We start from the raw sequence: 25,807 nt of genomic DNA, 5'->3' as shown, positions 1-25,807 counted from the left end.
TATTCAGAGAACAATGAGTTTTGAACACTGCCAGAAATTCCATAAAAACTATAAATCTTCCACATACCAAATCCAATGCTCTGAAAGATTACACGTTTCGCAGATTTATCATATCATCCCTGTTGAATTTCTGTTATACTACGGTCAGGAGCATCACTTTTTTTTCACTAAGAAGGATAACTCGCCAACACATCAAATTATCCCAGACTAACAATAGACAGTATGGATTACGAAGGCGATACCATCATGGGTGGCATGGAAACCAGTCCTCCCTTTACCCAACAATCCGCAACAGGTCTACTCTTCCACCTGCAAAAAGCCTCTACGCTCCTCACCAACTTGAATCCACAGAACTCATCAACAGCTTACGAGGAGAAGGAAATTCAAGTCAAGGCGACGATTGAGGACATCTACAATCGAGTTGTGCGATATGACATGAAGAGAAATGAAGATCAAGTTCAAGTTCAGATCTATGAACCGGCCAGTTCAGACGATTACGATTATTCTGATGAGGACGATTGTTCTGATGAGGACGATTATGCTGACATGCCTCTACAGATTCCAAATCTCAGTGCCGCGCAAGCGTTGGCTGCTGCGAGGGCTTCTGCTCGCGAGGGCTACGAGAAGAGAAAGAATGGTCACAAGAACAGAAACAGAGTCAAAAGGAAGAAGAAGAGAGACAAGAGGAGAAAGCGAGTTGAAAGGAAGAGGTGGGAAAAGAGGAGAGAAAAGAGGAGAGAAAAGAGGAGAGTGAAAAAGAGATTGGCCAGGATGGCGGGTAAGTACTGTAAGTATTGCAAGTCTCATTGATTGTCGACACCAGGTCTGAGGCGTCATGGGAAGGATTGTGCTTTCGTCTTTGAGAACATGCAGTGAACAGGTGATGAAATAAAGAAATTACTGATTCATTTTGCTTGTCTCTTGTATACGTTGTTCTATCTCTGTGATATCTGTTCAGCTGGACAGACTGATAAAGCTCTGAGAACTCCTTGAACAGTAATTTGATAGAACCGGAGCTTTTCATGAGATCCACATGCTTAACAGGAATGATATAAACGACCTTCCTATTCAAGAGCTTCCAATATGCTACTGATTCTTGGCACCAACACGATGGTACAGAGTGATGCAGCTCTATTGCGTGATTATACAGATCTTTACCCCAGAGAGTAAGTTATCAAGTCAAACTCCATATTTTATGCAACATACTTATCACTTCTTCTCATATCTGGGCGTCGGAGATAATATTGACCTCCGGCAAAGGCGGGGTTGATACAACTTCGCAACTTATAAACCTTTATCAACCACGTATTAAAATGGAAGAGCCTCACGAATCGAAAAGGTCTCCAAAAATGAGTGAAGTAGCACACTCTAACGTCGTCGTCATCGGCGGAGGCATAGTTGGAGCCTCCATCGCCTGGCACTTGTCCTCCGAAACCAACGTCACTGTTATAGCAGAAGATATCGGCGGCGTGGCAACACCCAACTCATTCGCATGGCTCAACGCCGCATCGACAGACAAGAAGTTCTATTATGATTTTCGTCTTCGCTCTATGAAGCGCTGGAAGGAGATTGAGCAAGTTTTCGACTCCCTTCCGATTCACTGGGGAGGCACAACGACGTGGGATAAATCACCAGAGGAACTTGAGGCTGCAAAGATCAACGCTTCAGCTTGGGGCTATGATGTTATCCGTGTTGATAAGACGGAAATATCAGAGATTGAACCTCATGTCGGAGAGAGGATTCTGCCGGAATGGGGTCTTGCGTACGCACAGGAGGGAGCTCTGGAAGCGGAGATAGCGGCTCGTCAGATGATTTCTCAGGTTGAAGAACGAAACGGAAAAGTTATCGAGACAAAGGTGAAAGGCTTCAAAAAGACTGAAGGTCGTGTCAGCGGTGTTGTTTTGGATTCTGGGGAGACTCTTACTGCTGATCATGTCGTCGTCGCTGCTGGTCTGGGAAGCGTCGCATTGCTCGCGTCAGAAAACATCAAACTACCCCTCGAAAGCTCAGAAGGTCTTTTGGTCAACACAAAACCAACCTCTAAGAAACTAATCAACGGCATAATCAACGCCCCAGAGCTTCACATCCGCCAAACAGTCCAAGGCGCCCTTCGTTTTGGATCCAGCTACTCAGGCGGCGACCTCGGCGACGACGTGGAAAAAGTAGCTCTCGAACTATTTGCCAAACTTCAAAAGTCAGTTATCGGCGGAGAAGAACTACAGTATAGCCACTATACCGTCGGTCATCGAGTTTTGCCAGAAGATGGTCTGCCTATTCTTGGAGACACGGGTTTGGAGGGGTTGAGTGTTGCTGTTATGCACTCGGGTGTGACGAATGGTGCTCTTGTCGGTGAGCTTTTGAGTAAGATGATTTTGACGGGGGAGAAGGATCCTATTTTGGATAACTTTGGACTTGATCGATTCAAATAAAGGATCTTGGTATTTGTGTATCAGGCCAGTATCGCCCAGTTGGGAATCATTACTTGTGACATTCATTCTATGTTTTATTCACAGAAATATCCCCCCAAGATATCAACCGAAAGATTAGCCTCCTAAGTCTTAGAGTATAAAAATAAATAGTCTAACAAGCCTAGTCTAATTAGCATAAGCTTCCCTAATAATCTTATCTCTTATGCTCCAGCGGTCAATTTGTCTGATACCCTAAGGCTAGGTTATGGTCTCCAAGCTACCCCTAGGATCATCTAGAACTGAGATATCTATAGGGACAAAAGGATGCTTCCGACAATGAGGTATAGTCTCTGAAAGATAGAAAATGTGTAGATATGTACACAGAACCCAAGTCACCGAAGAGGCTGTGTCAATTTCGGACCTCCTGACCATGGACACTCCATCCGATGACAATCAATGATGAGTTTGGGAACAAAATATGGGAGGAAGCCTATGTCGTTTGAAAGACCGGAGCTTTCCGACTTGGCAAATGTCTTGTATATCCATCTGTTACAAATACCTTATGTTTGACCTCTAAGGAGTGGTATAGCAAAAAATGCAGCGTCCAAGGCATTTCATCGTCCGATATGATATAACTCATCAAATAGCCAATCGGGTGTCATCCGGTCGAGCAGCCTTTTACGATTGCCAAACAATGCCTCGTTTTCAAGTGTTGAGTTGGGCGCATTTGCGTTTTACTCATTGATCAAAGCGACATCGGTTTTGCGCCAATCGACTGTCAGTCAACGGTCGGGGAAGTTAGTCCCCGAGGGGCTAAGAAAGTTTGGTATTCGTCTTATTGTTCGTCGTAGAGGGAGGTAGACAAGGTTTCGCGGTTTTGCTCGATTTGGATCAGGCGTTCAATGCTATTGGTTGATACGGGTCGTTATTGTTGTTGGTGGGCTTCGATATTTCGAACATAATCGTAGTCATCGTGAAGGTTCGGTAGAAGGCGCATGCGCAGATGGCGATAGGCGCAACAGGAGCTACGTAAGTCTCTTGTCCCTTTGATTGCCAATCGTGTGGTGAAATCATCTGTCAAACACAGGTTAGCGGATGCTTTCTGAAAGCCACGGATGATCTCAAGTAGATTTTGGCGAGCAGCTGATCAGCGCCTGCTTGTTTGGTGCCCATTACTTCATCTGGATACAATTCCGTCAGGTAGCAAAGCGGAAAGTATTGTTGTCTCGATTGCGGACAAGGACAAATTGTGAGGTGACGTGGAAAGAGGTAGTGGTGAAGGTGACAGAGAAATGGGGCCAATAGCCATCGATACCGATTCTGAAGATTATTTATATCGCTGCTCCTTCCCACCTTTTTCGTCTTTTCTTTCCCAGGCACTTCAGCGCCCCAATGGTTCGCATATGGGTTGAACAGTGAGTATCGTCTCCGTCGTGATCATACCCGCTAAGCATTCACTAATCACCTGTAGGTAGACCATGCCAAGGCCGAAGTCGACAACATATTGCAACAGGATGCAGGGCGATGCCAAGGCGGTCGAGCACAGCGCTAACAGGTGTATGAGTCTCATGATGCAGATATTGTCACCAAGTGGCTTGGAAAGAGTGAATGTAAAAGAGAGAAAAGAGTGAGTGAAAAGGTAAACAAGAAGAAGAAGAAGAAGAAGATCAGACAGAATGACTTTAAATGAGCTGGAACATGGAAAGGGTATATAGAATAGGTCTAGCCTGACAGACTATTCACTCGACCGTTGAAACTATTGAATGTCACCTTGCAAACAGCGAATAATGTCACTCTATCTTTAGGTAAGTGGAGAAAGCGGAAGCTACAATTAAAGGATTAGTTCGTTCTAGACTTGTAAGGTTACAACGGTAATTGAATGTTCACCTACCAAGACTTCCAGCCCAGCTTAGAGCATCACGGACCGCATCACGAGCCTCGCGTTACCAATACGAACATTCTCTCATATTCATGTGGGAAACCAGAATCATCTTCTCCCCTAGTTTGCATCCGTGCCGAGTCAATGGGATTTTCCTTCTAGTTGTCTCCTCTAAGTCACTCGGGAATAGGATCAAGTTGAACAGTGAACATTTTAGGCAGCCTCGCTCACAATGAGGCCCGGGCTTTTGTGCATGTTTGTATTAATTTAATGAACTGTAGATGCCTACTTGCACTGAATCATGTACCTCTGGAGCCCACTGATTTTGGTAGAGCGGCATTTGCTGCTAGGCATCTCCGTCTTGTTTGTTCAGTGCATCTGCCCATCTTCTCTTCTCTTCACCCTCTGCACAGCAAACAAAATGCCTCCAAATCTTCCGAACGAGGTCTGGAGTAAGATCTTCAGCCATCTCCTGACTGAGCATGAGAAGCACCGCCTCGAAATTCATCACTTTGGCGATATCACAAACGCCCGCCTAGTGTGTCGTCTTTGGAATGACCTAGCCACGAAGCAACTTTTCCGAACCCTGTCACTAGGCACCGACGTAGATACTGCGTTGCATTTGTTCGACTCTTGGCATAGATTTGTGAGCTCAAAGCTAGTTGCAAATGCTGCTCGTCGCGTGGCAATCTTTTCTGCCACAGAGGAGGTGGACGGTTCATGTTATAAAGGAAACTGGCCTCCTGAGTGGGAGGCAAATGGTGAATGGCGCGCTTTCGAATCCGCCATCGACAGAATCTGCGATATGCCCAACCTCGACACTATTGAGGTCCGCTTCACTTCATGCTGCGCCGGGAAAGATGCGCGTCTACTGCCTCTGGACGAGGAAGAGGAAATTGTTGGTCCCGAACTAGCCACTACTCGTTTCCAAACGCTCAGAGCCGTTCTTCGAGCCATAGAAACACGAGCTGAACGCCCCGACACGACAGTCATTCGCGAATTGGTTTTGGACAATCTACAAAACATGCCGCTGCCCAGCACTATCGCACCCAATCTTTTCTGCGATATTCAACGACTACAAATCAAGATTCTCTCTGAAAACTACGGATACATGCATCCTGATGCGGAAAGACCTGATCTGATTCATCGGGAAGAACTGAGACAATTCCCCAGTTATCTACAAAACAAGCTTCTGCCGTCGATTGCAGACCAGCTTGTCAAATTGACAATCTCTGGTGAACACTGGGGTAGTATACCTGGAGAGTTCAACGGAAAGGGGCTGTCGTTCCCAAAGCTGAAAACTTTGACATTGGACGGTTATGACATCTTACGCAAGGATCAATTTCAGTGGGTTCTGGAACAACAATCTCTCACGGCTCTACATCTACACAACTGCACCATCGCTACCCACTGTCATGCCCAACAACCAGAGTTTGCCCTCTGGAATGTTAACTTACACGGTTGGTCGAAGGTCAATGCTTACAGGCTTGGACCAGCTTTCGTTGGCTGGTATGAAAGCAGCCTGAGATGGGACACTGTATTCCACAGTATCTGCGAAAGCCTTCCCCTGTTGAAGCGCTTTAGCTTTGACAGGAAGCCCTGGGTAGTGTATTTCAGACACGACACATCTCCGTTCCCTGGGCAAATGGAGTTGCGGTATCTCGCCTTTTCCGGGCGCTGGTTTGAGCCGCCACGCCTTTATTATCATGAAAGGAGTGAGCTGCAGGAGAGTATGCCACGCTTGGTAGACGAGTCACTGGCAAAGGCTGAAAAGCCAGATAGCCAAGCGTTGGAGAAGTTACTCCAAACTGTTGAGGACCGACGAAACGAGCGACATGTACTTTGACTTTGTAATTAGAAAGGCAACGCTTATAAATAATAACAATGTTTGAATTGTTTCCTAACTAAGGATGCACCAGTGAAATCAAACGTGGAAAATTGTCCAACCAAGGCGGTCCTAGCTTCCAATTATTCAAATCGCATGCAATAGCCTCAAACTCTGGACTAACACAGACCTGACCCCCTTCCATGGTCATGAGAGAAGACCCAGGCGGCCATTTCAACTGTAGAGACTCAAGATACATCTTGACGGAATGCCGGGATTTGATACGTGGATTCGTACAGAGAAAGTCGCGGAGGTCGGGCCAAGGGATGTAATCGATGCTCACGGGATGAGGATATGTATTCTGAACCTCGGTTGGGAGAAGCCACGGCGGCACGTCCTTCAATGTCATAGGATCAGGATGTAAGCGCCACTATAAATCGTTAGTTTAAATCTGACAGACGAGACGGAGTACGAACCCTCATAAGTCGATAGGCAAAGAAATAAACGCCAAACAAAGTCTCCACACTCGCCATCTCGAACCCCTTGAGAAAAGACGTGAGAAAGCATGTGACAGCGTTGTCGCCGTACGAGTGAAGCGTCATATTAGGTAACGCAGGGTTCTTGGGCAGGGATCGCGCATGCAGAGGATCCTGGGGAAACGCGGCATGGGTTTCGTACAGGATGGCGAAGCTGCGGTACTCTAGGCAGTCGGCCTGCGAGTGATGCTGCACTCCGCATCGACAGTCCACGTGCGACGGCGCAGGGAATAGGCTTGACATGACCTCGGGAGGTGGCATTGGCATGTCGTGTTCGGGACGAGGCGAGGCTCTACCTGGGCCGTTGGATGCAGATCGCGCGGGGAAGTCCGGGGTTTCGTTGACGTTGGTGCTGGTATCCATTTCATAAGATTCACCAGGAGGATGGCTGGGGAAGTTGGTAGTCTGTCTTTGAGGCGGTCTTTGTTGTTGTTGTTGTTGCTGCTGCTGCTGTTGTGAGGCCATCAAGTCGGCACCAATCTGGGGCAGTGTTCGTAGTTGCGCAGATACAGTATCGAGATTCCTTCTGATCTGCGCAATATCCGCTTCCATCCTCTCCATTCGTAGCTTGTGCTCCTGTCGGTTCTCTCTGTGTTTGACGCGGTCGGCTAGTCGCTTCTGGCTCATCTGAGCTTCTGTGCGTACCCGTCTCTTGGATGAGCCGCTAGGTGGAGACGCAGACATAGTATAGCTTATCGAAAAAATAGTAGACTCAAAAAGGTAGGTGAAAGTACTGTGAATCCACTGTTCTGACTGAAAGCTTGGTTGAGTGAGTGAGTAAATGAAGCGAGCGTGAAAAAAAAGGGGCGCGTCGACGTCGACCAGTTAAATAAAAACTCGACTCTCGTCAACCCGGTCAGGAACAACTCCTCTACACTTGGCAAATCCTAAAAGAGAAGAGTATCTAAATTGACACTAAGCAAGATTAGGTTTTATGTGTATGGGTTGGTTGTGACTGTCAGTCAGTCAGTTTTGGTAGGTGAAAAAAAAGGGAATGAAAAAGGCGTTGGAATTTCTCTTTGGACGTGTGAGTTTCTACCGTCAATCGAAACGCGGGGTAAAACACTCGCTCTATACCTCTTTTGCTCTAGTTTTACAGGGATGAAGATGGTTTCTGTTGGGGAGGAATAGACATTTGTTGGTTGTCGAGGGCCAGGGTTGAGAGTTTGATTGGTCAGCGGGATCAGGAACTTGAGATACGAAAGATAGATCAGATGAGATAGTCTTGCTTTATCATGATATATCCGGTTTGAGAATATGTATGTTGTGTATTAGCCGTGTTGTCAGTGTCAGAACTAACCTAATAAAGTAGCCGACAGGATGATCCGTACCCTGATCTGCAATCGATAAGACTTAGCCGAGTTGACAAGAGCTGACAGTACCGAGTTGGGTAGAAATAATTGTGACAAAACATCAACAAGACTCAGCTTGGCTATATTTGTCACTGTAAAACAGACAAGGTTTTAAAAATAGCTTCATGTCGTCAGTTCGTCTGATGTTTGAGATGAAACAGATAGAACAAACGTCATGTTCGTCTCAGAAAGACAGCTGTTTCAAGTTCTGCAACCACTATCACGTTGTGCATTCTATTCAAAGTTCATTCGTCAGTTTCCGGTGACTTGTGTACAAGACGAAACTCTGGCTGAAATCGATAATGTGATATGGCTATGACTCATGAGAAGGAATGTATGAATATTTAGCTTATTCTTCTAATCAGATCACGGTTGTCGCCCTCGGCAGACTCATGCTCCTAGCCCCTTCACCACGCAAACTCACTCCCAGTCGCCTTTTCAGAAACCTCCCACAATCTCTCAGCCTCACTGCTCGAAACAGCGAGAGGGTTCGCTTGATCACTGATCTGACAGTCTACGAGGTACGATCCATGATTCCCCTCTCCTTCACACACATCCACAGCCAGCTTTGGATCCAACGCTGCAACAAGACCCGTAGAAGCTCCCGCTCCCAATGATTTCAGAGTGTACAAACCTTTTTCGCCCATTTTCTTTGCAGCGTCAATAGTCGCTTGTGGGAAGTTTCTTCCGAGTTCGGTGCCCCAAATAACACCCGGGTGAGCGGAAAGTGACAGGATTCCGTACTTGTTGAAGAGCCGCTTGGTCGCACCGATACCAAAAAGTACATTGGCGACTTTGCTGCGGTTGTAGCCATCTAGGGGAAGATAAGCTGCATCTTCAACATCCGTGTAGCCCCAGAGCTTCAGAAATTGATACACAGGTTGTTCTTCTTGCGGAAGGTCTTTGTTCTTTTTGTCGAAATTCATGTCACTCCAGCGCATCGCAGATCTCATTGGTGAAGCGGAGGTGATGTTGACGATTCTGACTGATCCTTTTGGTTTATCCTCTGCTGCTTTGATGAGCTTGGGCATGATGAGACATGTGAGGAGCCAATGTCCGATATGGTTTGTGGCAAGATGCATTTCAAGTCCATCTTCGGTGATTGTGCGTTCATTAATACCCATAACACCAGCGCTGTTGATGACTAAATCGATAGTTGGCACATCAGACCATGATATGACTTGTTCAGCTGCTTTTCGAACAGACGTCTGGCTGGAGAGGTCTACTTCTAGAAAGCGGTAGTTGACGTTTGGAAATTCAGCTTTGAGGTTGTCGATGCTGTCGTTTGCTTTAGCGAGGGTGCGGTTGGCGATGATAATAAGAGCCGGGTCTTGCGTCGACTTAATCTGTTAGATATTGAGTGGCCAAGCGGATAGGCGGACTCACAAATGCTTGGGCGGTTGAGAAGCCGATACCACCACGGTTCACGCCGGTGATGAGGATAGTTTCTCCATGGATGCCATCAGAGAAGGCCTTTGCAACGTCGATGGCCTCGGTGTTGGTCCCAAACTCTGAGTGTGTAGTAGAAGGCATGGCGAAGGGGTGAGCAGAGGTAGGTGAAATGTGTTTTTATCGAGCTGTGTGTTAAATGCTTGATTCTGTAGTCATTTAGAACTGGGAAACCTCTCTATTTATGTTCAGAATAAACTACCATGTTGATAGTACCACGGCTATACGTGGTGGTGTTCGACGTGCTGTTGACCAATAAGAGACTTGCTACCCGATTCGGAAACTCGCCTCAACCTTGACATCTGTCCAATGAGAGACTTGCTACTCAATCTGGTAATAGGTCGTACATTAAATAGAGAAACTTAATTGGCTAGATTTCATAGAAAAATAACATCATGTCGAAAGTCTTATCGGAAATAACACTCTATCTTAGACAAAGGGCTAAGCTTCAGCCGTAATTCCGCCGTTTAACTCCATATCTAAACTCCGCACCTTATTCCATAGCTTTTCTCCCGATGTGTCGTGAATAACGTTCATCCAAGGAAATTCTAGCAAGTAATTATGTGCATCATCCCATGTTACAACACCAAGCTTCTGGGCTTTGTCATGTAATCTCATCACCATCCATTCTATATCGTCTTCCCCAGATACAGAAACCCCTCCCAAAACCAACAGCCAAAAGACGAACTTATCCTCAAGGTTTTCTACTTGCAAAGCTTCTTTGATGCAGGCTGCTATCAGTCCAGGCTTAGCAAGCCAATCTTGATGGTTGTTCCAGAAAAGTGACATCATGAATACTATTAATCCAATGTGGTATGCTGAATCGACGTCTTGTATGAGCCTGGAGTCATTTAGTGTCCTGAATTCGAGTAGTTGATAACAGATTGATATTAAAATCTCTTGAAATTCGACTAGATCCAGAGGCTTTTTGTCGATGTGCTTGTTAAATAGGTTGCAGACTCCCGAGACATCGTGGAAGGCTTGTTTGATTACGGGCTGGAACGATCGAAATTTGTGACCTTCTGCGCTCTGTAACGTGAAACCTCGCGATAATAAAGTCTTTTGTATTTCATCCATTCTGTCGCGGTAGAATAACGGGTGGCCACATTGTTGCAAAGTAAACAGAATATCAGTCCTTCAAGAGTCAGTATCTACACAACTTATCAGAGACAGGAAAAGAAAAGAAAACAAGAAAAAAAGAAAAAAAGAAAAAAAAAAAAAAAAACTCACCGGCAAATCTTGGTCGCTACAGCACCATCTTGTATATTCTCCAGTCCCCCGCGGAGGTCAACAATTCTCTTCATACCCTTTACATGGGCCCCGGCTTCAACGTAGTGCCCCGCCACCTGCTCATGATTGATAAGCGCCGTGACAATAGAAAGCGTATGGTCCGACAAAGCCTCGCTGCTTGCAAGTTGTTTTGCCAGTTGATCCAGAGTTTGAGATAGGCACAAAAGAGAATTTGAACAACTGTAGCCTGCGCCGAGATACGTCTCGTTGGATGATTGTATCAAAGCTAAAGAACAGTTGTATGCTATCACTGTTAGTATAATGCGATAGATATGAGGGTTTCAGTACCTGGTTTGCTGACAAACATGATTCCAAGCCATCGCAGCTTGTACTGTTCGATATCAAATCCCAGCTGCGTCGGATAAATCAGGTCGATAGTTTTGGTAAAGACTAAAGCGTCAGTGAGAGTAAAACAGGTGAGAGGAACAACCCACAGTCATGAATCGCTTTACTAGCAACCTTGGTCACTGGAACAGGAAACGGAAACGTAAAGAATTGAGTCCCGATAGGCCGTGCGATTCTCTCCATGGCGTGATATCGAACAACTTGAGCGGTTCTCGACGGTCGATGAAACGTTTTGCCTGCATTTTTGCCTTTCATTACATGTTGGCGCATACGCTTTTTTGAAGTTCTATCGGCGTGTAAGCCATCAACGAAAAAGAATGACTGCTCCATGTTGATGTTGGAGTCAACTCTGAATGATGTCAGCGTCAGCAAATTCCATCACCTTATCACAAATTCGCTTATTAATCTCACTCATAATTCGTAGGTAAATGGTATTATATTCTTCATAACTCATCTTCTGCTTTTGCATACTCTACATAATATGTTCAAGAAATCGAAATACAACTGCTCATCTCTCATAGTACATGTAATTATATAACATTTTAAACCTCAACGGCACCGCAAGGTCCACCGTGGGCGTGGGTGTGAGCGCTGGTACGCTTGAAGATCTGAGCGTGGTCGGCGTCCCTTCGTCGGGTGAGGTGGTTTACCTGGGGAATACCCTTGAAGCTCTTCGCGTACTTGGCAACAGAGTTGGCAATGGCCTGGGTGTTGACGAGGAAAGCCTCCTTGTTGAGGTTGTCGATGGTGTCGCCAGCCTTGTGGTAGTTGATGTCGTAAGCAACACCAGCCTCACCGCCAAACTTCTTGGCCTCCTCCTCGGTCTTGAGCTGCTCAGCGCCGGTGAAGAGACCACCGGAGGGAATACCGTTCTCGATGAAAGCGGCGTAGTCAGAACGGCCGCTGAACTCGGAGGGGACAGAAGCGAGACGCTTGGTCTTGAAGAACTTCTCAAAGTCCTTCTCGATGGCGTCGGAACCAGCGGGGCCGGTCAGGTTGAAAGCATCACCATCACCATCATAGATACCGTAGACGTAGTTGGGGCTGGCAATCATGTCAAAGTTGAGGTAGGCACGGATCTTGGCGATCTCGGTGTCGGAGCTGTTGATGCTCTTCATGTAGGCGTAAGATCCGAGGAGACCGAACTCTTCGGCACTCCAGAAACCGAAGCGGACGGCGTTCTTGACGCGGTACTTGGTGAGAGCCTTGGCGACGTTGAGGATACCGATGATACCGGAGCCGTCGTCGTTGATACCGGGGCCAGCAGCGACAGAGTCGGAGTGTCCTCCAACGACAAGAACGTTGTCGTGGTCACCCTCCTTGGTCTCAGCAATGACGTTGAAGGTAACACGGTTCTCGACAGTGGCGTCGACCTTGAGGTCAACCTTGACCTCGCCGGCCTTGGTCTTGGCAAGGATAGCCTCACCAGACTCGAGGCTGATGCCGACAATGGGGGCAAAGTTGCCAAAGGGCTCACCAAGAGTACCGCTCAGCTCGCCAGCGACGTTGTTGTAGACAATGACGGCGGAAGCTCCGGCAGTCTTGCCGTTGGTGGACTTGGCGGAGAAAGCACACTCTCCTCGCTTAACAAGGACAACCTTGCCCTTGGACTCGGCGGGGAAATCGCTGGCCTCACATCCGAGGTTGGCGGCAACGACGAGAGGACCAGAAGCCTCACCAGCGGGGGTGTAGGTCATGATAGCGGCAGCAATGTCCTCGCCGTCGGCCTTGAGGGAGGCGGTACCAGCAGAGTACAGCTCAGTGAAGGGCTGCTTCTTGACATTGTAGTAGTTGAGGGACTTGAGGGTGTTGTAGAGGTAGTCGACGGTGGCGTTGTGACCCTTGCCTCCAAAGACACGGGTGTCGTCGTTGGCCTCTGCAATGTCCTGGAGCTTCTGGGCACCGGCCATAAGACCCTTGAGGGTGATGTCCTTTTGGAGCTTGAGCTCGTTGACGAGCGGCTTCTTGGGGGTAGAAGCACTGGCGAGGCCAGCCAAGGCAAGGATGGTGGAGTACTTCATGGTGAGGACGGAGAGCGAGTGAGTAGAGAGAGGGTGAAGAAGAGGTGAGGTGAGAGGGAGGTTTGTTGTAGTGGAATGGATTGATATTTATAGGTGCAGATCTGGTGTCCTCTATCTGCATCTCTCTGTCTTGGACAAGAGCATACCAAGTCTAGGCGGACAGGCATGGCTTCTGTTTGTTGATAGGGTAAATGACTGCACGGCACTTCTGCATAGCACAAGAACGAATGCACCAATCAACCAACAACTCCGATTACGGCGCTCACCCCAAAGAGGAAGTTCCAGGGATGTACTTGACGATCGAATCTTGGCGTCTGGTCTTGTCCCCCGCAGGAACTGCCTCTTCCAGGAACTAGCGCCGACTCAAATCACACGTCGCCAGGGAACTTTTGACTCGCTCTGAACTATGTTGATAACGGGCAGGTCCATAGCCTTGGCGGGTCTTTTCAGATAGCACGCGATTGACTAGGCATTAAGGGTAATAATAAGCATCATTCAAGCTTATTCGACGACAACCCTGTTCTTTTTGCCACCACAGCCACCGCTAATACTCATGATTAATCAACTCACTCGTTTATCTAGATACTGACTAGCCGGCCCGTATATTCTCACCGGTTCTTTTGTAAATGTCTGGGGTAAACAACCAAAGCTAGTCTTGTATCCCCCAGACCAAAGATAAGAACCTTGTCGTGAATTGAGTTGTGCCACCTTTTTGCAAAAACGTTATATCCGTTAGTTACCACTTTTGTCCTTGTCCGTCCGTGGCTTGCCTTTTTTGGTCTGGCCTTGTGTTTCTTCGACCGACCATCTTGTCCTACTTTGAAAGAAACAACAGCGATCGAGCGTTACATTGCCTTCTGCCATCTGCATCTACTTCAGTTTGAAGCAATGATCTGCTCTCAGTTCGCTGCGGCAATATGTACTGTAACCCAGCCTTGTGAGGCGAATCGAACGAAGTGGAACGAGTTGGATCAAGATCTAAATCAGACTCTATCGTTGGATGTATGGCAGACACATGAATTGGACGGAAGCCGTTCCGTTTATCGTTTATGCACGGGATCGACCTGCCAGACAAACATTAGCTTCCCCGCGTTACATCAGGAATGTTGATGGATTGGGTTATCTTGGCAACGCCAACGTCTCACCGTGTCTTGGTGTAATTAAACTCTAACTTGTCCGCCCATTGACTTGGAAAATATGGCATGAGTATCTGCCACTCTTTAGCGCACCAATACATTGTTGTCCAATCACTTGAGATGGCAAAACTTGTAGTGTTTCAATTCTGTATCCAGGTACCGCTTAATCTCGACAAGGAGGATGGCTTGATAAAGCGGTCAAGATGAGTTTGTCAGATCCTCCGGCGTAGTACGTTGGTATGACAATGATCGGATGTAGCTCCATTGGCGCGAATGGTTCGGCTGCCAAATCTAAAATACTTGAACCAAATTAGCAGCGGCACGAGATATGAAGACGGTGCAAGCTCACGATGTTGGATGACGCAGGATGTTGGGAGACATGGCTCCGATCCTGTAGAGTTCAGTTTCTCGCTCAGTTTTTCCATTGCACTTCTGAGTCGAACTGTTCTGTGTGAACGGGATAAGAGAAGGCATCACACGTAAGATGATAAAGAATCAAAGATTGTTGGCCGCGTGGTAACTTGTTGATGAATAAGTAAGCCTTACTGCAACTTTTTGTTTCTAGAGCTCCTAACGCCTGTAAGGCCTGTAATGATGGAGATGCAACCTTTTGATTGGTTCAAATCAGCTGTTGTCACGGGACCTCCCAACAGTACATTCACAGGAGTTCAACAATGAAAAAATACGTTTCGATAACTGCATCATCAATCAAGAAACTCTACCATAATAAAGCTTATAGTTTATTTGTCTATTATAACAATAAAAGAACACTGACAAGCAGTTATTCCGCCTATAATACATGTGTACGAAGCCCTCACGCACCAACTCTTCGCGGTTCGAGATGAACCACTCAGAGCGTGTCTTTGGGCCAATCTTCTCTTTCGCCGTCTAGACATCTGTGGTGTCCCATATTCGGTCGACCTCTGCCTCATCTTCGGCGGTCCATTCCTCAGAGTAAGACGTTCGAAATTGTGAAATTCCACCCCTTGTTCAGTGATAAATAGGTTTCCTCAGCTTATATCTCCAATCAATATTTCCAAATTGTGGAGTTTGCCTAGAACTGCTTGGTAACGATCCAGATCTTTGAGGGATGCGGGTTCTACCTTTTCTCGGAGAAACCCTATAACCCACCCGTTCTCGTGGATATGACCAAGCCGTCATCCAGCACACGATATCCTGTGCTCGGCATTGCCGTTTGTTCTTATAGTAATAGTGGAGTGCGCAGGACCCCATAAAGTTGAATTAAATCACGCTTCGATCTCGCATCGGCGTAGCTAATGGTCGCCTGCAAACCAGATTAGCCTGTTGAACAGAAAGCGGGATTCGTGTACGGATCTATACCTTTTAGGGATGGTCTTGAACCATCTCTGCCTTTATGTTGCAGAGTACCAGCAGGCTGGTAGAGTCCAGCTCAAGTGCTAAGCTTGACGATTTCGTTTGCTGAGAGCGGGACGGGTGAGCCAGTCTCGGCGCTGAAAGGAGGGTGACTCAAACAGAAAACACCATGAGTCCAAAACGTCTCGTTCATGGGCGATGAAGTGCCATGCGTGCCAATGAGAAGTGGTTGTTTTGGTTGGCGGTTCTTGTCACCTGGCGGATATCGGGATATTCTCGTGACGTGTGCCGATAATATAAAGAAGGAATCCATCTGGCTGTTTTCATACCAGCCAGCGGCAGGAGATCTAGAAACGCGAGCTCCTGCTGCTCTGAAAATGCAAGAATATTAAGATGCAACGACTCAAGGGAGGTCATGGCCTGTAGAGTCTGCATGATCGCTTGCGGTATCGAGGTAATATGTAGGATCGATATGGTATTGTCCATAGATCGGTGATGCAAAAGGGCGCAGCATGTCCTTGTGAATGGTCGCCTTCCTGTGATCTAAGTCAGTATATCGCAACTTGTTATTTGGACATATACCGATGGCCTACTTACTTTATGAATGCAGGGGTTGCCGTCGTGGAGATGCAGGCTGTAATAGATGTTATTAAATACCCAAGTGAACTGATCTGAAGTACTTGCCAAGGGGGATAGGATGTCAAAACCGTCCAACGTCAAGGTCTTCAACTTTGGGAAGATGCGGTGGCTCAAACCAACCCTCTGAAAAGGCTGGATATATCTACCAGTACCTCAGGGTCTAATCTGTCTCGAGATGGTCTCTGTATATAATATAGTAACAAAGGCGAGTTTCTAGACACTGGTGGGTAGTGGAGGTTTGGTTGGACGATCGCGTTTTGTCAGCAGGCTCGTGCTTGATTATGTAGAGATGATAGCGACACCAAAGATCACACACTTTCTGAGCTTAGCCATTGTCACACGGAGGGGAGTTATCTCGATTGCATATCTACTGGTCACTTGTCTTTATCTGGAAATTGATAGTGTACTTGCTTTAGGATACCAGGATGAATAGCCTGAGAAGTTGTCGCAAAAGGATAAATTGGCCTACTGATCTCGTCTCCTATGCATCTACTGGCGGCCAATGTGTTTAACACGGTGAAACCCGAAGGCCAAGTTTTATTAAGACCGAATAGGTCCTCGAGCTACAATACGTCGATGAGCCTGGTTCATATCCCCGTCATTCTCTCCAGTTGAATCTGCCTCCGCATTGAGCCTCCACTGGTAGCTCTGGTGGCGTCTTGCGACCTTCATCACTTGATCGCCAAAGCATCTGTGCATGTTCACAGCGTCGAAAATGTTCCAAAAAGCCGTCCCGCGCATATACTTTGTCGCGAGCATCAACCCCCCATTGTTCGCACTTGTTGTCGAAGATGCCCTTTTCGAGTGCAAGCTGACAACCAGCACACGATACTCCGTGCTCGACACTGCCCGTTGTTTTGTCGTAGTATGGAAGCGCACAGGAACCCATAAAGTTGAGATTGTTTAGTCGATCACGATTTATTGTGAAGCTTGAAGTTTTGGTCGACAATGGTTGCCTGCAAATCAAACTGGCTTGATGAATAGGAACGACGGTAATAAGACGATTGTAAGCCTTCCCATTAAGTGAATAAAATCCGGGCAAGTTCTTGAACGACTTGATTTGGACCAGCTCGGCTTCGGTCATGCGGAATCTGGTTCGGGCGGAGACAAGAGTTCCCACTTTGATCTCTGGTGCCTGCCTGAGACATTTGAAACAGCATCTCCTCCATGTCAATAGAGACATAAATCCGCCGAACTCGCCACAAATGCTACAGGCCTTGGTGCAGAGAGTATCGTAGAAGTCGAGTAGAGAAATATCGGCGGCGAGTCGTGTTCGCAACAAGGCGCAGAAAAGGTTCAGTCCATGTGAGAGGACTACCTGATATTTTTTGATCGAGTCTACCGTCTGTCTCGATCTGAGATTTGTTTGGCGAAACTTGAGTAGAGACCGCACATCTAGACGGTATATGATGTCGTGCAAGAGCTCGGCTGGTAGCTGATCGAGTTGGCCGAGTCCGGCATTTGAAGTCCGCTGGAAGGGTGTTGATAGTGATGGAAGAACGGCGGCATGTACACTAGGTGAGAACCAGATCAAGGAGAGAGCAAAGAACTCGCGGTGGTAGGCGGCTGTTTTAATGATGGCATCGGCTTGTTCTTCTTTGACTTGGTATTCAGTGGCGGAATAATATCCGTGAAGAATGGTGACCTTTTGAGCACCATCACCTGCCCAGGCGGTCCCGGTTTGACTCATTTTCAGGTGTCGTTTGCCTCGCAATGTTTGATTAAGATAAAGGTTGACTTCAGATGCTCATTCGAGGGTCTCTCGACTGCTGTTGATGTTTGAGGCTGGACGGGTCTTCCTGCGGCGCTGACAGGAACATTACTTGTCCGCAATTAACGAATGCAGGGTGGATTTAAAAAGCGATGTTGTGCTATTGAAAAGCTGTTGTCCCGGTTCCTAGATTTATTTGCTTTATTATCCCGCTTTATAGCAAACGGGCACTGCTACGCAGCTGTCAAGATTAGAAATTTAGGCACCGATTCACAGTAAATATTTCCTGCACGCCGGAATATTTATTTATCTCCTGCAACACATCAGTCATTTCAAATATCTCACCGTTTCTCCCAGAACCTTTGATAGGAAGACTCTCCGAACCCCTCTCAAGTTCTTCCCCCGTCTTCCTGTCAGCGAGGAATGGACTGTTGCACGCTTTTCAAGAGACAGATCCAGCCGCGACCTGAACATATCCGTTTCAAACTGGACACTGCCTGGGGTCGACCGTCCTTGGCATCACACCCGAGTTAATTACCTTGATCTGGAAGAGACCAAATTTCTCACGCCGACGGTTCGTGAAGTTGTCGACCGATCAACGGACTTTCCAAGGAACACCGTGATTGCCACAATGGCTCGTTTCGAGTGCGAACTGCCTAGTGTCGAGAAGGAAACAAGAGCGTATCAGTTGCTTGAAGGCTCCGGACTCGCCCCGCGCTTTCTTAGCCACATACACGAGAATTGATGTGACGTGGGATATCTCCGAGACAAATTGGAGGGACAATCCGCATCCCTTCATGATCTGGATCGTTGTGAATCAGCCCTAGGAAGACTCCACGATTTGGAAATTTTGATTGGAGATGTGAGCCGAGGCAACTTGCTCACCCCTGAGCAAGGCATGAAATTCCAAACTTTTAAACGTCTTGAGGAGAGGCCTAGCGACCGGGCAAAGATGCATGAGTCGATGAGCATGTATGCGGAATTGGTCAACAGCGAACCAGGATGTCGCAACCCTTTCGACTTTCGTGGCTACGCCGACTGATATTTCTCAGATGCTAGGAAATTGGAGGGACAGTAGCGCCCTGCTTGTCGTGAGGGGAGATGGTATTGGACATGAGGTGTGATGGAACTGTACCAAAACTGCTGTGTCTTTACCATGCAAGGATGACAGAGTGAGCGGGCATAAGCGGGCATCAACGTTTTAGAGTCTGTTGCATATACCGAGTTTAGGCCTATCATTTCAATTCAACCCATGACAAACCTATGCAAGCACACAGTAAGTTTCGTCTAATCCAACACAAGAACTAATTAGATACTTTGAACGACCCTGGCCAAGATGCAAGTGGTGGGACAAAGGTACATTAGGTTAAATAGGCTTGTCGACATACCCCCCCAACATAACTTTCCTAGCTTGGGCTTGCCGATCAGGCCCTTGGTTTAGGCCTATCATTTCAATTTAACTCCATAACAAAGGCAAACAGAAAGTAAGCCTGCATGATAAATCAGGTATAAATATCACGATATAAATCCATTTCTCGCAAAGGTACACACTGTCATTATCATCCAAATCATATCGAACAAAGCTACAGCAACAATGTCACAAGCCACTTCCAACGCCGAGGAGTTTCGATCTCTCTACCAGACATACATTGAAAGCTGCAACGCACGAGACTATGAAGTCATGAAATCCTTCTACGCGTCTCCTGTCAACGTGATGGACAAACGACAAGAACCGGACGACATTATTGCCCGGTGCAAACTTTTGTTCGAGTCGTTCCCCGACTGGAAATGGGAAGTGCGGCATATGGTGATTGAAGGCGACTACATGACGGTACGCTTTAAGGATTCAGGAACACATCAGGGTGAATTTCGAGGATATCAGGCGACTGGACGCAAGGTGGAAACAACCGAGGTGACCCTTTATCATGTTGTTGATGGCAAGTTTACCGAAATTTGGCCATTGATCGATTTCGACACAGTAGTTGAGCAGATCAAATAAGTCAGATGAATCTATAATAGTGTTTGTTCAGAAATACAACCACACATGCTACTTGTTCAATACCCATCTTGATGTCGTGTAAGTTGATGGGCTTATCGATAAGCACCCCACCTCTTACCGAGCTCACCGAAGCTCACCTTGAAATTGTCGACAATCGGCCCACCATCCACAATGCCTCAATTGACTCAGACATAGCTGCATTCGCTGCCATGGTGTTTCCCCTTACCCGCTGCCGCGCTTCATTGCGTTATGGTACATGCACAAGACCACTATCCCTCCTACGCACGCGACAATGCCTCCCCCGAAGCTTTACCCAAAGCTCAATTGTCGCAGCACGTAGCGACATTCTCAGCGCCTGGGATAAGTGTACGTTCTTCTTCTGTCTATGTTGATCTCGTTTCTGACATGCGCAGATAGCAACTCCGACATCCCTCTCGATTCAGACAACAGCGACAAATGCGTTGGCTTCTTGAGCAAGCGAAGAACTATCCACAAACAACTCGCATTCGCAGACCTCACCACACCCTCGGGCGAAACCATCCAGATATGCTCCGACGCAAAGAAAGACGCCAATGCGCACGCCCTCTTCACGCAGATCCCCGCATACAGTCCCGTCGTCGTCAGCGTAAGCGGTCAAGCCGATGAACCAGCCGATAAAGCATCCAAAACTACCGTCTACCTCAAAGACATTCGAGCTCTCAACACAGTCCCCCAGAACCTCATCGTCACACCCGAAGTCCAATTCCCTCCCAAGAAGCGCCACTACCAAATCCGATTCCATCAAGAGCTGCAAGAGAGACTCAAGTTTAGGTCATGGCTGAAGGGAGAGTTGACCAAGGGTTTACAAGAGAAGGGATTCACGGATATCGAGACACCAACGCTGTTCAAGTCGACGCCTGAAGGTGCTAGGGAATTCCTGGTGCCGACTCGTCAGCGCGGCAAGGCGTATGCGCTGAACCAGAGTCCTCAGCAGTATAAGCAGACGCTCATGGCTAGTGGTATCTCTCGGTACATGCAGTGGGCGCGATGCTTTCGTGATGAGGATAGTCGGGCGGATCGTCAGCCCGAGTTTACACAGCTTGATATGGAGTGGTCGTTTGCTGGCGCATCGAAAGTCAGACAGGATGTAAACGACATCATTCTGTCCGCTCTTGAAGCGCTACGTCCGGTGCATAGCTACCAGGAGATCCGGGGAGAGCGTATTCCCGTGCTGTCCGAGATCCCTCAAGGCACTCGTCCAGCGGATGAGCCTGTAGCGCACACCTTTACAACCCTCAAGTTCCAAGACTGCATATCGTCGTATGGAAGCGACAAGCCAGATTTGCGCATCCCCAACAAGGTATGTTCGTCCAAACCTCCCAGTACTGCAGCTAACTCTCTAGATCCACGCACTGCCAGATCTTGAACCATACAAACAATTCGTCAGCATGATCACCCACCTCGACGATCCTCTAATAGAAGCCTTTACGTTCCCCCTCTCCACAGAAGACCCCAACGAAGCGCGCAAGCTGGTCACAAAGTTTATGGACAACCTACCAAGCTCACTAGCCGACAACCCCGATGGCAAGCCTCAGATTCTAGTGTGCGACAGAAAAGCACCTCTCCAAGGCTTTTCGTCGCTAGGGTTCGAGTTCCAGGACGTTATCGATCTTGTAGCAGGTGAAGGCGTCGAGCAAGGCGACCTGGTCATCTTTCAAGCACGAGAGAAGCCCAAGGGCCAATACTGCTCTGGGTCGACAAAGATAGGCGACATTCGAAATGCGCTGTGGAAATTCCTCGTCGAAGAAGGGCAAATGGAGAAGCCTCGTCTCGGTGATCCGGGTTCGTTGCAGTTCGTCTGGGTGACAGATTTCCCCATGTTCAAGCCCACCGAGAAAGGCGAGCCAGGCCAAGAAGGCGCCGCAGGCATTGCAGCATCACACCACCCCTTCACAGCACCGCTCTCGAAAACCGACCTCGAACTGTTGTTTACTGACCCCCTCCAAGCCAAGAGCGCAGCCTACGATCTCGTTCTGAACGGCGTAGAAGTCGGCGGCGGCAGTGAGCGTATCCACATTGCGACGGTGCAAAAGTTCATTATGAGCGATGTTTTACAAATGACAGACAAGCGGATCGCAGACTTTGCGCATCTGTTTGAGGCGTTGGAATCTGGATGTCCGCCACATGCCGGGTTTGCGCTGGGCTTTGATCGGCTTGTGGCGTTGTTGACGGATACGGCGACGGTGAGGGATGTCATTGCGTTTCCCAAGACGATGAAGGGAGAGGATCCGTTTGTCAAGTCGCCTAGTCGATTGACGGATGAGCAACTTGAGCCTTATGGGTTGCAATTGAGGAGGAGTGATCAAAAGGGGAGTGATGTCGAATGAAGCTGTCTCGTAGTTGGATCAGATACTGAGCTTAAGCATGACTGTATTATAGAACCATGTACAACACCATACAAGTTAGATATCAGCAACACTTTTTACATTCATTGTCATATTCAGTCACATCATATCATATCCAGTCATATCCTGTCAAGATTGTAGTAATTGTTTCATTGTATGCCTAGCTGGTCATTCAACGTCATTATCCTCCCCTAGCCAGGTCCGCACATCTATGTGTACCGTCTATGCCCTAGGGTCCCAAACTCCGAATTGTAAAAGTGTACATGCTGCGTGGTATCTTGGTGCGAAAAAAAGAATTAGGTCGCTTAAGCGAGGAAGAAGCCAAAGGCGGTGACACCAATAGCAGCCATCATGGCAACAACACCAGACTGACCGCTCAGGCTAGCAGCAGCATTGTCATCGTCCTTGGCAGCAGCAGAGGCGCTGGCGGAAGCACCGCTAATGGCAGCCTCGATCTTGGTGCTGGCGGCGTCGGCCTTGGTAGACACAAAATCACCAGCTGCGTCGGCCTTTGTGGAAACGTAGTCGCCGGCGTTGCTGTAGTTGTCCTTGACCCAGCTCTTGGCGTCGCCGCCGTGCTCGGAAGCCCACTGCTGGACCTCGTTGGCGTTGGTCTTGGCCCAGTCTTCGACGTTTGTGATCTTTTCGCCGGCCTTGGTCTCGGCCCAGTTCTTGAGGTCGTCGCCGAGGTCACGGCGGAGGACGGCGGGTTGGGTGACTTGGGGGGCAGCCTCTGAGGCGACGAGGCCAGCGGCGGCGAGGATGACGACCTTGCTGAAGAGCATGGTGAAGGTGAAGGTTGGTTGGTTGAAGGTGAAGGTTGAAGGTTTGTTTAGTTGGAGGTGAAGGTGAAAGGTAGTGTTGATGGATGAAGAGTTGATGTGATTGTTGTGATGATGAAAAGAAGAGATTGGAAGCAGTTCCCCTTGATATAGTTCTGTAATTTCTCTGTACGAGCTACGACCACTGTGGCTGCCTTCTATTGACAGCAAGGTTGGGGACTAAGTCAGGCCCTGCATGAATGCCACGGCTGAAGTGCGTCATGTTCCACCTGTGCGCCCCTGTATTTAGTGACAGACCGCCAATCACATCCCCTCTGTCACGTCCCCCTGCGCAGATCTAAACCTGTTTTAAAGCCTGCGCCTCTAGTATGTCATCACCAGTACGTTTCTGGTGGCCATTCCTCGTTTCAGCCGATTGATGTGTGCCAGTTTCTTGTTCCTGGCTAAACGGACTATTTCGAGTAACATGTCGTGCCAGCCACAGACTAACACGCATCGTCAGTGGTATGTCAGCCAAGCCTCTTCACGTTTCGTTCCTGCCGATACCCGTCTTGTCGATCGCCAATGCCAACTTTTACTTTCTAGGTACTCCGTAATTATTCCGTAGGCAGGTGCTATTACAGAGTACAGGCAGGTGGTACCTCCCTGCTACAGAGTATAGGCAGGTTCTCTCCGTCACCGTCCCTGGGTGCTGACTCAGATGTTTAATTTAAAAACACTTTACCCCATACCCGTTGGCTCAGCGGGAAGGGGCAACTTAAAGCAAGCTTAATTGGAGGTCAATTCGCTAAGCGGGGTCAGGAGGCCGCCAGCTTTGAAGTCGATGTGCTTCCTCTGCCATGACGATCAGAGGCAAACATCGCAATGTCTAAGCCACAGATGAACACTAATGGACATTCTCGGGTTGTTTGCGAATATCGCCGCGTGTTTGTGTGGCACAGTCGGCACTTAGTGAGAGGCAATTGTCGTTAAAGTTGTACCAACCAAATCACTCGTAGAGTATAGAAAACAAATACGCCTTGCATTGAACGTCGCCATTCTGATATATCTATATATGTTCTTTCCTGAATCGTAATCATGAAACTGGTCCATCGCTTTCAGTCCGTGCCGCTTGACATCTCACAGTTTCCCGAGAGTGTTGCAGATAAGTGGCGCACAACGGGCTTTTCTTTCCATATGTCGCTTCATGTTTCCCGGTCTTGTAAAAACCTTGCCGCATTTACCACAGGGGATGTTGTGTCTGAAATCAGTCAACAAGGTAAAGCACATGGTGTAGGGTAAACTCACAAACGCCTCTTGGCTTCGGCCAAAGTCGCCCAGGCCGATTTGCACAACTCGAGGAATGTTTTGTTACTGGGAAGTATCTCCTACTCATATAAGTAACTCGTTCTGGAGGGACATAATTAGTACATACCTTTCCAATTAGAAGCATGTAGTCTGGGACTTCATCCACGCTTTGCAGATAGCCGAGATCAACAAATCTCTCCACGATAGAGACGATTCCTTGGGTAACTGGACCGTGGAGAGGGCCACGTTCTCGCAAAAGTTGTATATATAAATGCTTAAGATCCTGTTCATCTCCAGACTCAGTTGAAATGGGGGCGCCGATAAAGTAGCACATGTCTGCTGTCGCATCACGTCCACAGAGGATTAGCGGGAGTTCTCCGCATTGTTCCAGAAAGTGGGTTAGGTTGGCGACGATTGGCGATCCCTGTAAGCTCTGTAGATCTGGAGCTTGGGACTCACCAGCAGCATTGTGGGTGATGAGAAAAGGGATGAGAGTGTTTGTGATTGGATCCGGACTCCAAAGCAAGTTGAGATCCTCACTGGGCAAATTAATTTCGTCCTGGAATATAGGAAAGGGATTCATCAGGGTGGTGAGATAAGGCTCTTGACAGGCGGCCATCATCAGATCATCAAATGCTTGCTGGTGCTCGTCGTTACTGATCGTACTTCTCCAAAGATCAAAGTCGGAGAAGGGATCAAAGGCGACTTGAATGCCGGTACTGTACAAATAACATGAAGTGGCATGCGACATGGCACAAAGCGCGACAACACCACCCAGAGTAGTGGGAGGGAGACCCAACAGAGTGTTATGGAAGCTACTGATGGCAGCTTCATAGAAGGATGTGGGATTGTTGAACGACGCGAGGGTCTTGTCAGGACATTCGAGACTGATGGTACGCTTTACCTCCACCAACCGTAAACGGGTTTCTTCCAGTTGACGGTGGACATGTTGGAGAACTGTCCATTGTTTGGTGTTTTGGAAAAGCCTGATGTTTGCATTAAAGTCCTGACCGGCGATTTTGGGCAATGAGTTGATGAAAATGAGACCAGCGAGGAAGCCTCGGGCTCTTGACAGCGAGCACGCGAGGGGAGTAGGGTTGATCATCGCCATGGTTAGAGACAAAGAAATAAGGAATTGGTATAACAGAGATCATTGAAGGCGAGAAATGTTGATCTACGTTAAATATTAAATAGTTCACCGAAACGTGGAATGATATCCCTGCCAGCGGATGGTGTGGAGAACCCTGCGTTGGCCCAAGCCTGAATGCGCCTGATCCTGTACCTTGACCATACAACTCATAGATGCAGGACAAGAATAAGGCAACCATAAGCTGTTTGGATACGTTCTGTTATGGCCTTTGACAACTTCACTTAGACGTGGCATTGTGGGCTCAGCTCATAAATGGAAAGAAACTAACCCGGCAGAAAA

At 47.9% G+C, this 25,807-nt stretch overlaps 11 protein-coding genes across 11 annotated transcripts; 4 read left to right on the top strand and 7 right to left on the bottom strand.

Moving 5' to 3' along the window:
* Positions 1–222: 222 nt before the first annotated feature.
* FGSG_04942 (uncharacterized protein) lies at positions 223–876 on the top strand (the record flags this gene model as incomplete). Its single annotated transcript, XM_011325111.1, has 3 exons — positions 223–423; positions 559–778; positions 824–876. The coding sequence occupies 3 exons, from the start codon at positions 223–225 to the stop codon at positions 874–876; spliced, it is 474 nt and encodes a 157-aa protein (XP_011323413.1).
* Positions 877–1,349: 473 nt separating this feature from the next.
* Positions 1,350–2,429, top strand: FGSG_04941 (uncharacterized protein; the record flags this gene model as incomplete). The annotated part of the gene is made up of 1 exon (XM_011325110.1): positions 1,350–2,429. The coding sequence occupies one exon, from the start codon at positions 1,350–1,352 to the stop codon at positions 2,427–2,429; it is 1,080 nt and encodes a 359-aa protein (XP_011323412.1).
* Positions 2,430–4,708: 2,279 nt separating this feature from the next.
* On the top strand, positions 4,709–6,133 carry FGSG_04940 (uncharacterized protein; the record flags this gene model as incomplete). Its single annotated transcript, XM_011325109.1, has 1 exon — positions 4,709–6,133. One exon carries the CDS (start codon positions 4,709–4,711, stop codon positions 6,131–6,133), a length of 1,425 nt encoding a protein of 474 aa, XP_011323411.1.
* A 58-nt stretch (positions 6,134–6,191) lies between these two features.
* Positions 6,192–7,332, bottom strand: FGSG_04939 (uncharacterized protein; the record flags this gene model as incomplete). Its single annotated transcript, XM_011325108.1, has 2 exons — positions 6,192–6,542; positions 6,589–7,332. 2 exons carry the CDS (start codon positions 7,330–7,332, stop codon positions 6,192–6,194), a joined length of 1,095 nt encoding a protein of 364 aa, XP_011323410.1.
* Positions 7,333–8,407: 1,075 nt separating this feature from the next.
* On the bottom strand, positions 8,408–9,533 carry FGSG_04938 (uncharacterized protein; the record flags this gene model as incomplete). The annotated part of the gene is made up of 2 exons (XM_011325107.1): positions 8,408–9,340; positions 9,387–9,533. 2 exons carry the CDS (start codon positions 9,531–9,533, stop codon positions 8,408–8,410), a joined length of 1,080 nt encoding a protein of 359 aa, XP_011323409.1.
* A 357-nt stretch (positions 9,534–9,890) lies between these two features.
* FGSG_04937 (uncharacterized protein) lies at positions 9,891–11,414 on the bottom strand (the record flags this gene model as incomplete). The annotated part of the gene is made up of 4 exons (XM_011325106.1): positions 9,891–10,584; positions 10,680–10,965; positions 11,028–11,129; positions 11,174–11,414. The coding sequence occupies 4 exons, from the start codon at positions 11,412–11,414 to the stop codon at positions 9,891–9,893; spliced, it is 1,323 nt and encodes a 440-aa protein (XP_011323408.1).
* Positions 11,415–11,626: 212 nt separating this feature from the next.
* FGSG_04936 (uncharacterized protein) lies at positions 11,627–13,105 on the bottom strand (the record flags this gene model as incomplete). Its single annotated transcript, XM_011325105.1, has 1 exon — positions 11,627–13,105. The coding sequence occupies one exon, from the start codon at positions 13,103–13,105 to the stop codon at positions 11,627–11,629; it is 1,479 nt and encodes a 492-aa protein (XP_011323407.1).
* A 3,708-nt stretch (positions 13,106–16,813) lies between these two features.
* Positions 16,814–17,905, bottom strand: FGSG_04935 (uncharacterized protein; the record flags this gene model as incomplete). Its single annotated transcript, XM_011325104.1, has 1 exon — positions 16,814–17,905. One exon carries the CDS (start codon positions 17,903–17,905, stop codon positions 16,814–16,816), a length of 1,092 nt encoding a protein of 363 aa, XP_011323406.1.
* A 1,615-nt stretch (positions 17,906–19,520) lies between these two features.
* Positions 19,521–22,291, top strand: FGSG_04934 (aspartyl-tRNA synthetase; the record flags this gene model as incomplete). The annotated part of the gene is made up of 5 exons (XM_011325103.1): positions 19,521–19,904; positions 19,957–20,003; positions 20,191–20,291; positions 20,339–21,264; positions 21,308–22,291. The coding sequence occupies 5 exons, from the start codon at positions 19,521–19,523 to the stop codon at positions 22,289–22,291; spliced, it is 2,442 nt and encodes an 813-aa protein (XP_011323405.1).
* A 142-nt stretch (positions 22,292–22,433) lies between these two features.
* FGSG_04933 (uncharacterized protein) lies at positions 22,434–23,204 on the bottom strand. The gene has a single exon (XM_011325102.1). It carries the CDS (start codon positions 23,092–23,094, stop codon positions 22,615–22,617), a length of 480 nt encoding a protein of 159 aa, XP_011323404.1. The 5' UTR covers positions 23,095–23,204; the 3' UTR covers positions 22,434–22,614.
* Positions 23,205–24,210: 1,006 nt separating this feature from the next.
* On the bottom strand, positions 24,211–25,489 carry FGSG_04932 (uncharacterized protein; the record flags this gene model as incomplete). Its single annotated transcript, XM_011325101.1, has 3 exons — positions 24,211–24,331; positions 24,379–24,458; positions 24,506–25,489. The coding sequence occupies 3 exons, from the start codon at positions 25,487–25,489 to the stop codon at positions 24,211–24,213; spliced, it is 1,185 nt and encodes a 394-aa protein (XP_011323403.1).
* Between the last annotated feature and the right edge of the window lie 318 nt (positions 25,490–25,807).

The sequence above is a fragment of the Fusarium graminearum genome, chromosome 3 (genome assembly GCF_000240135.3).
Source record: "Fusarium graminearum PH-1 chromosome 3, whole genome shotgun sequence".
NCBI classification, from domain to species: Eukaryota; Fungi; Ascomycota; class Sordariomycetes; order Hypocreales; family Nectriaceae; genus Fusarium; species Fusarium graminearum.
Note: the sequence above shows the minus strand (reverse complement) of the source record. Positions and strands in the feature narration are given on the sequence as shown.

What these genes read in the sequence shown, in the direction of transcription:
- FGSG_04933 (XM_011325102.1), bottom strand. Translation starts at nt 23,094, where the DNA reads ATGCTCTTCAGCAAGGTCGTCATCCTCGCCGCCGCTGGCCTCGTCGCC.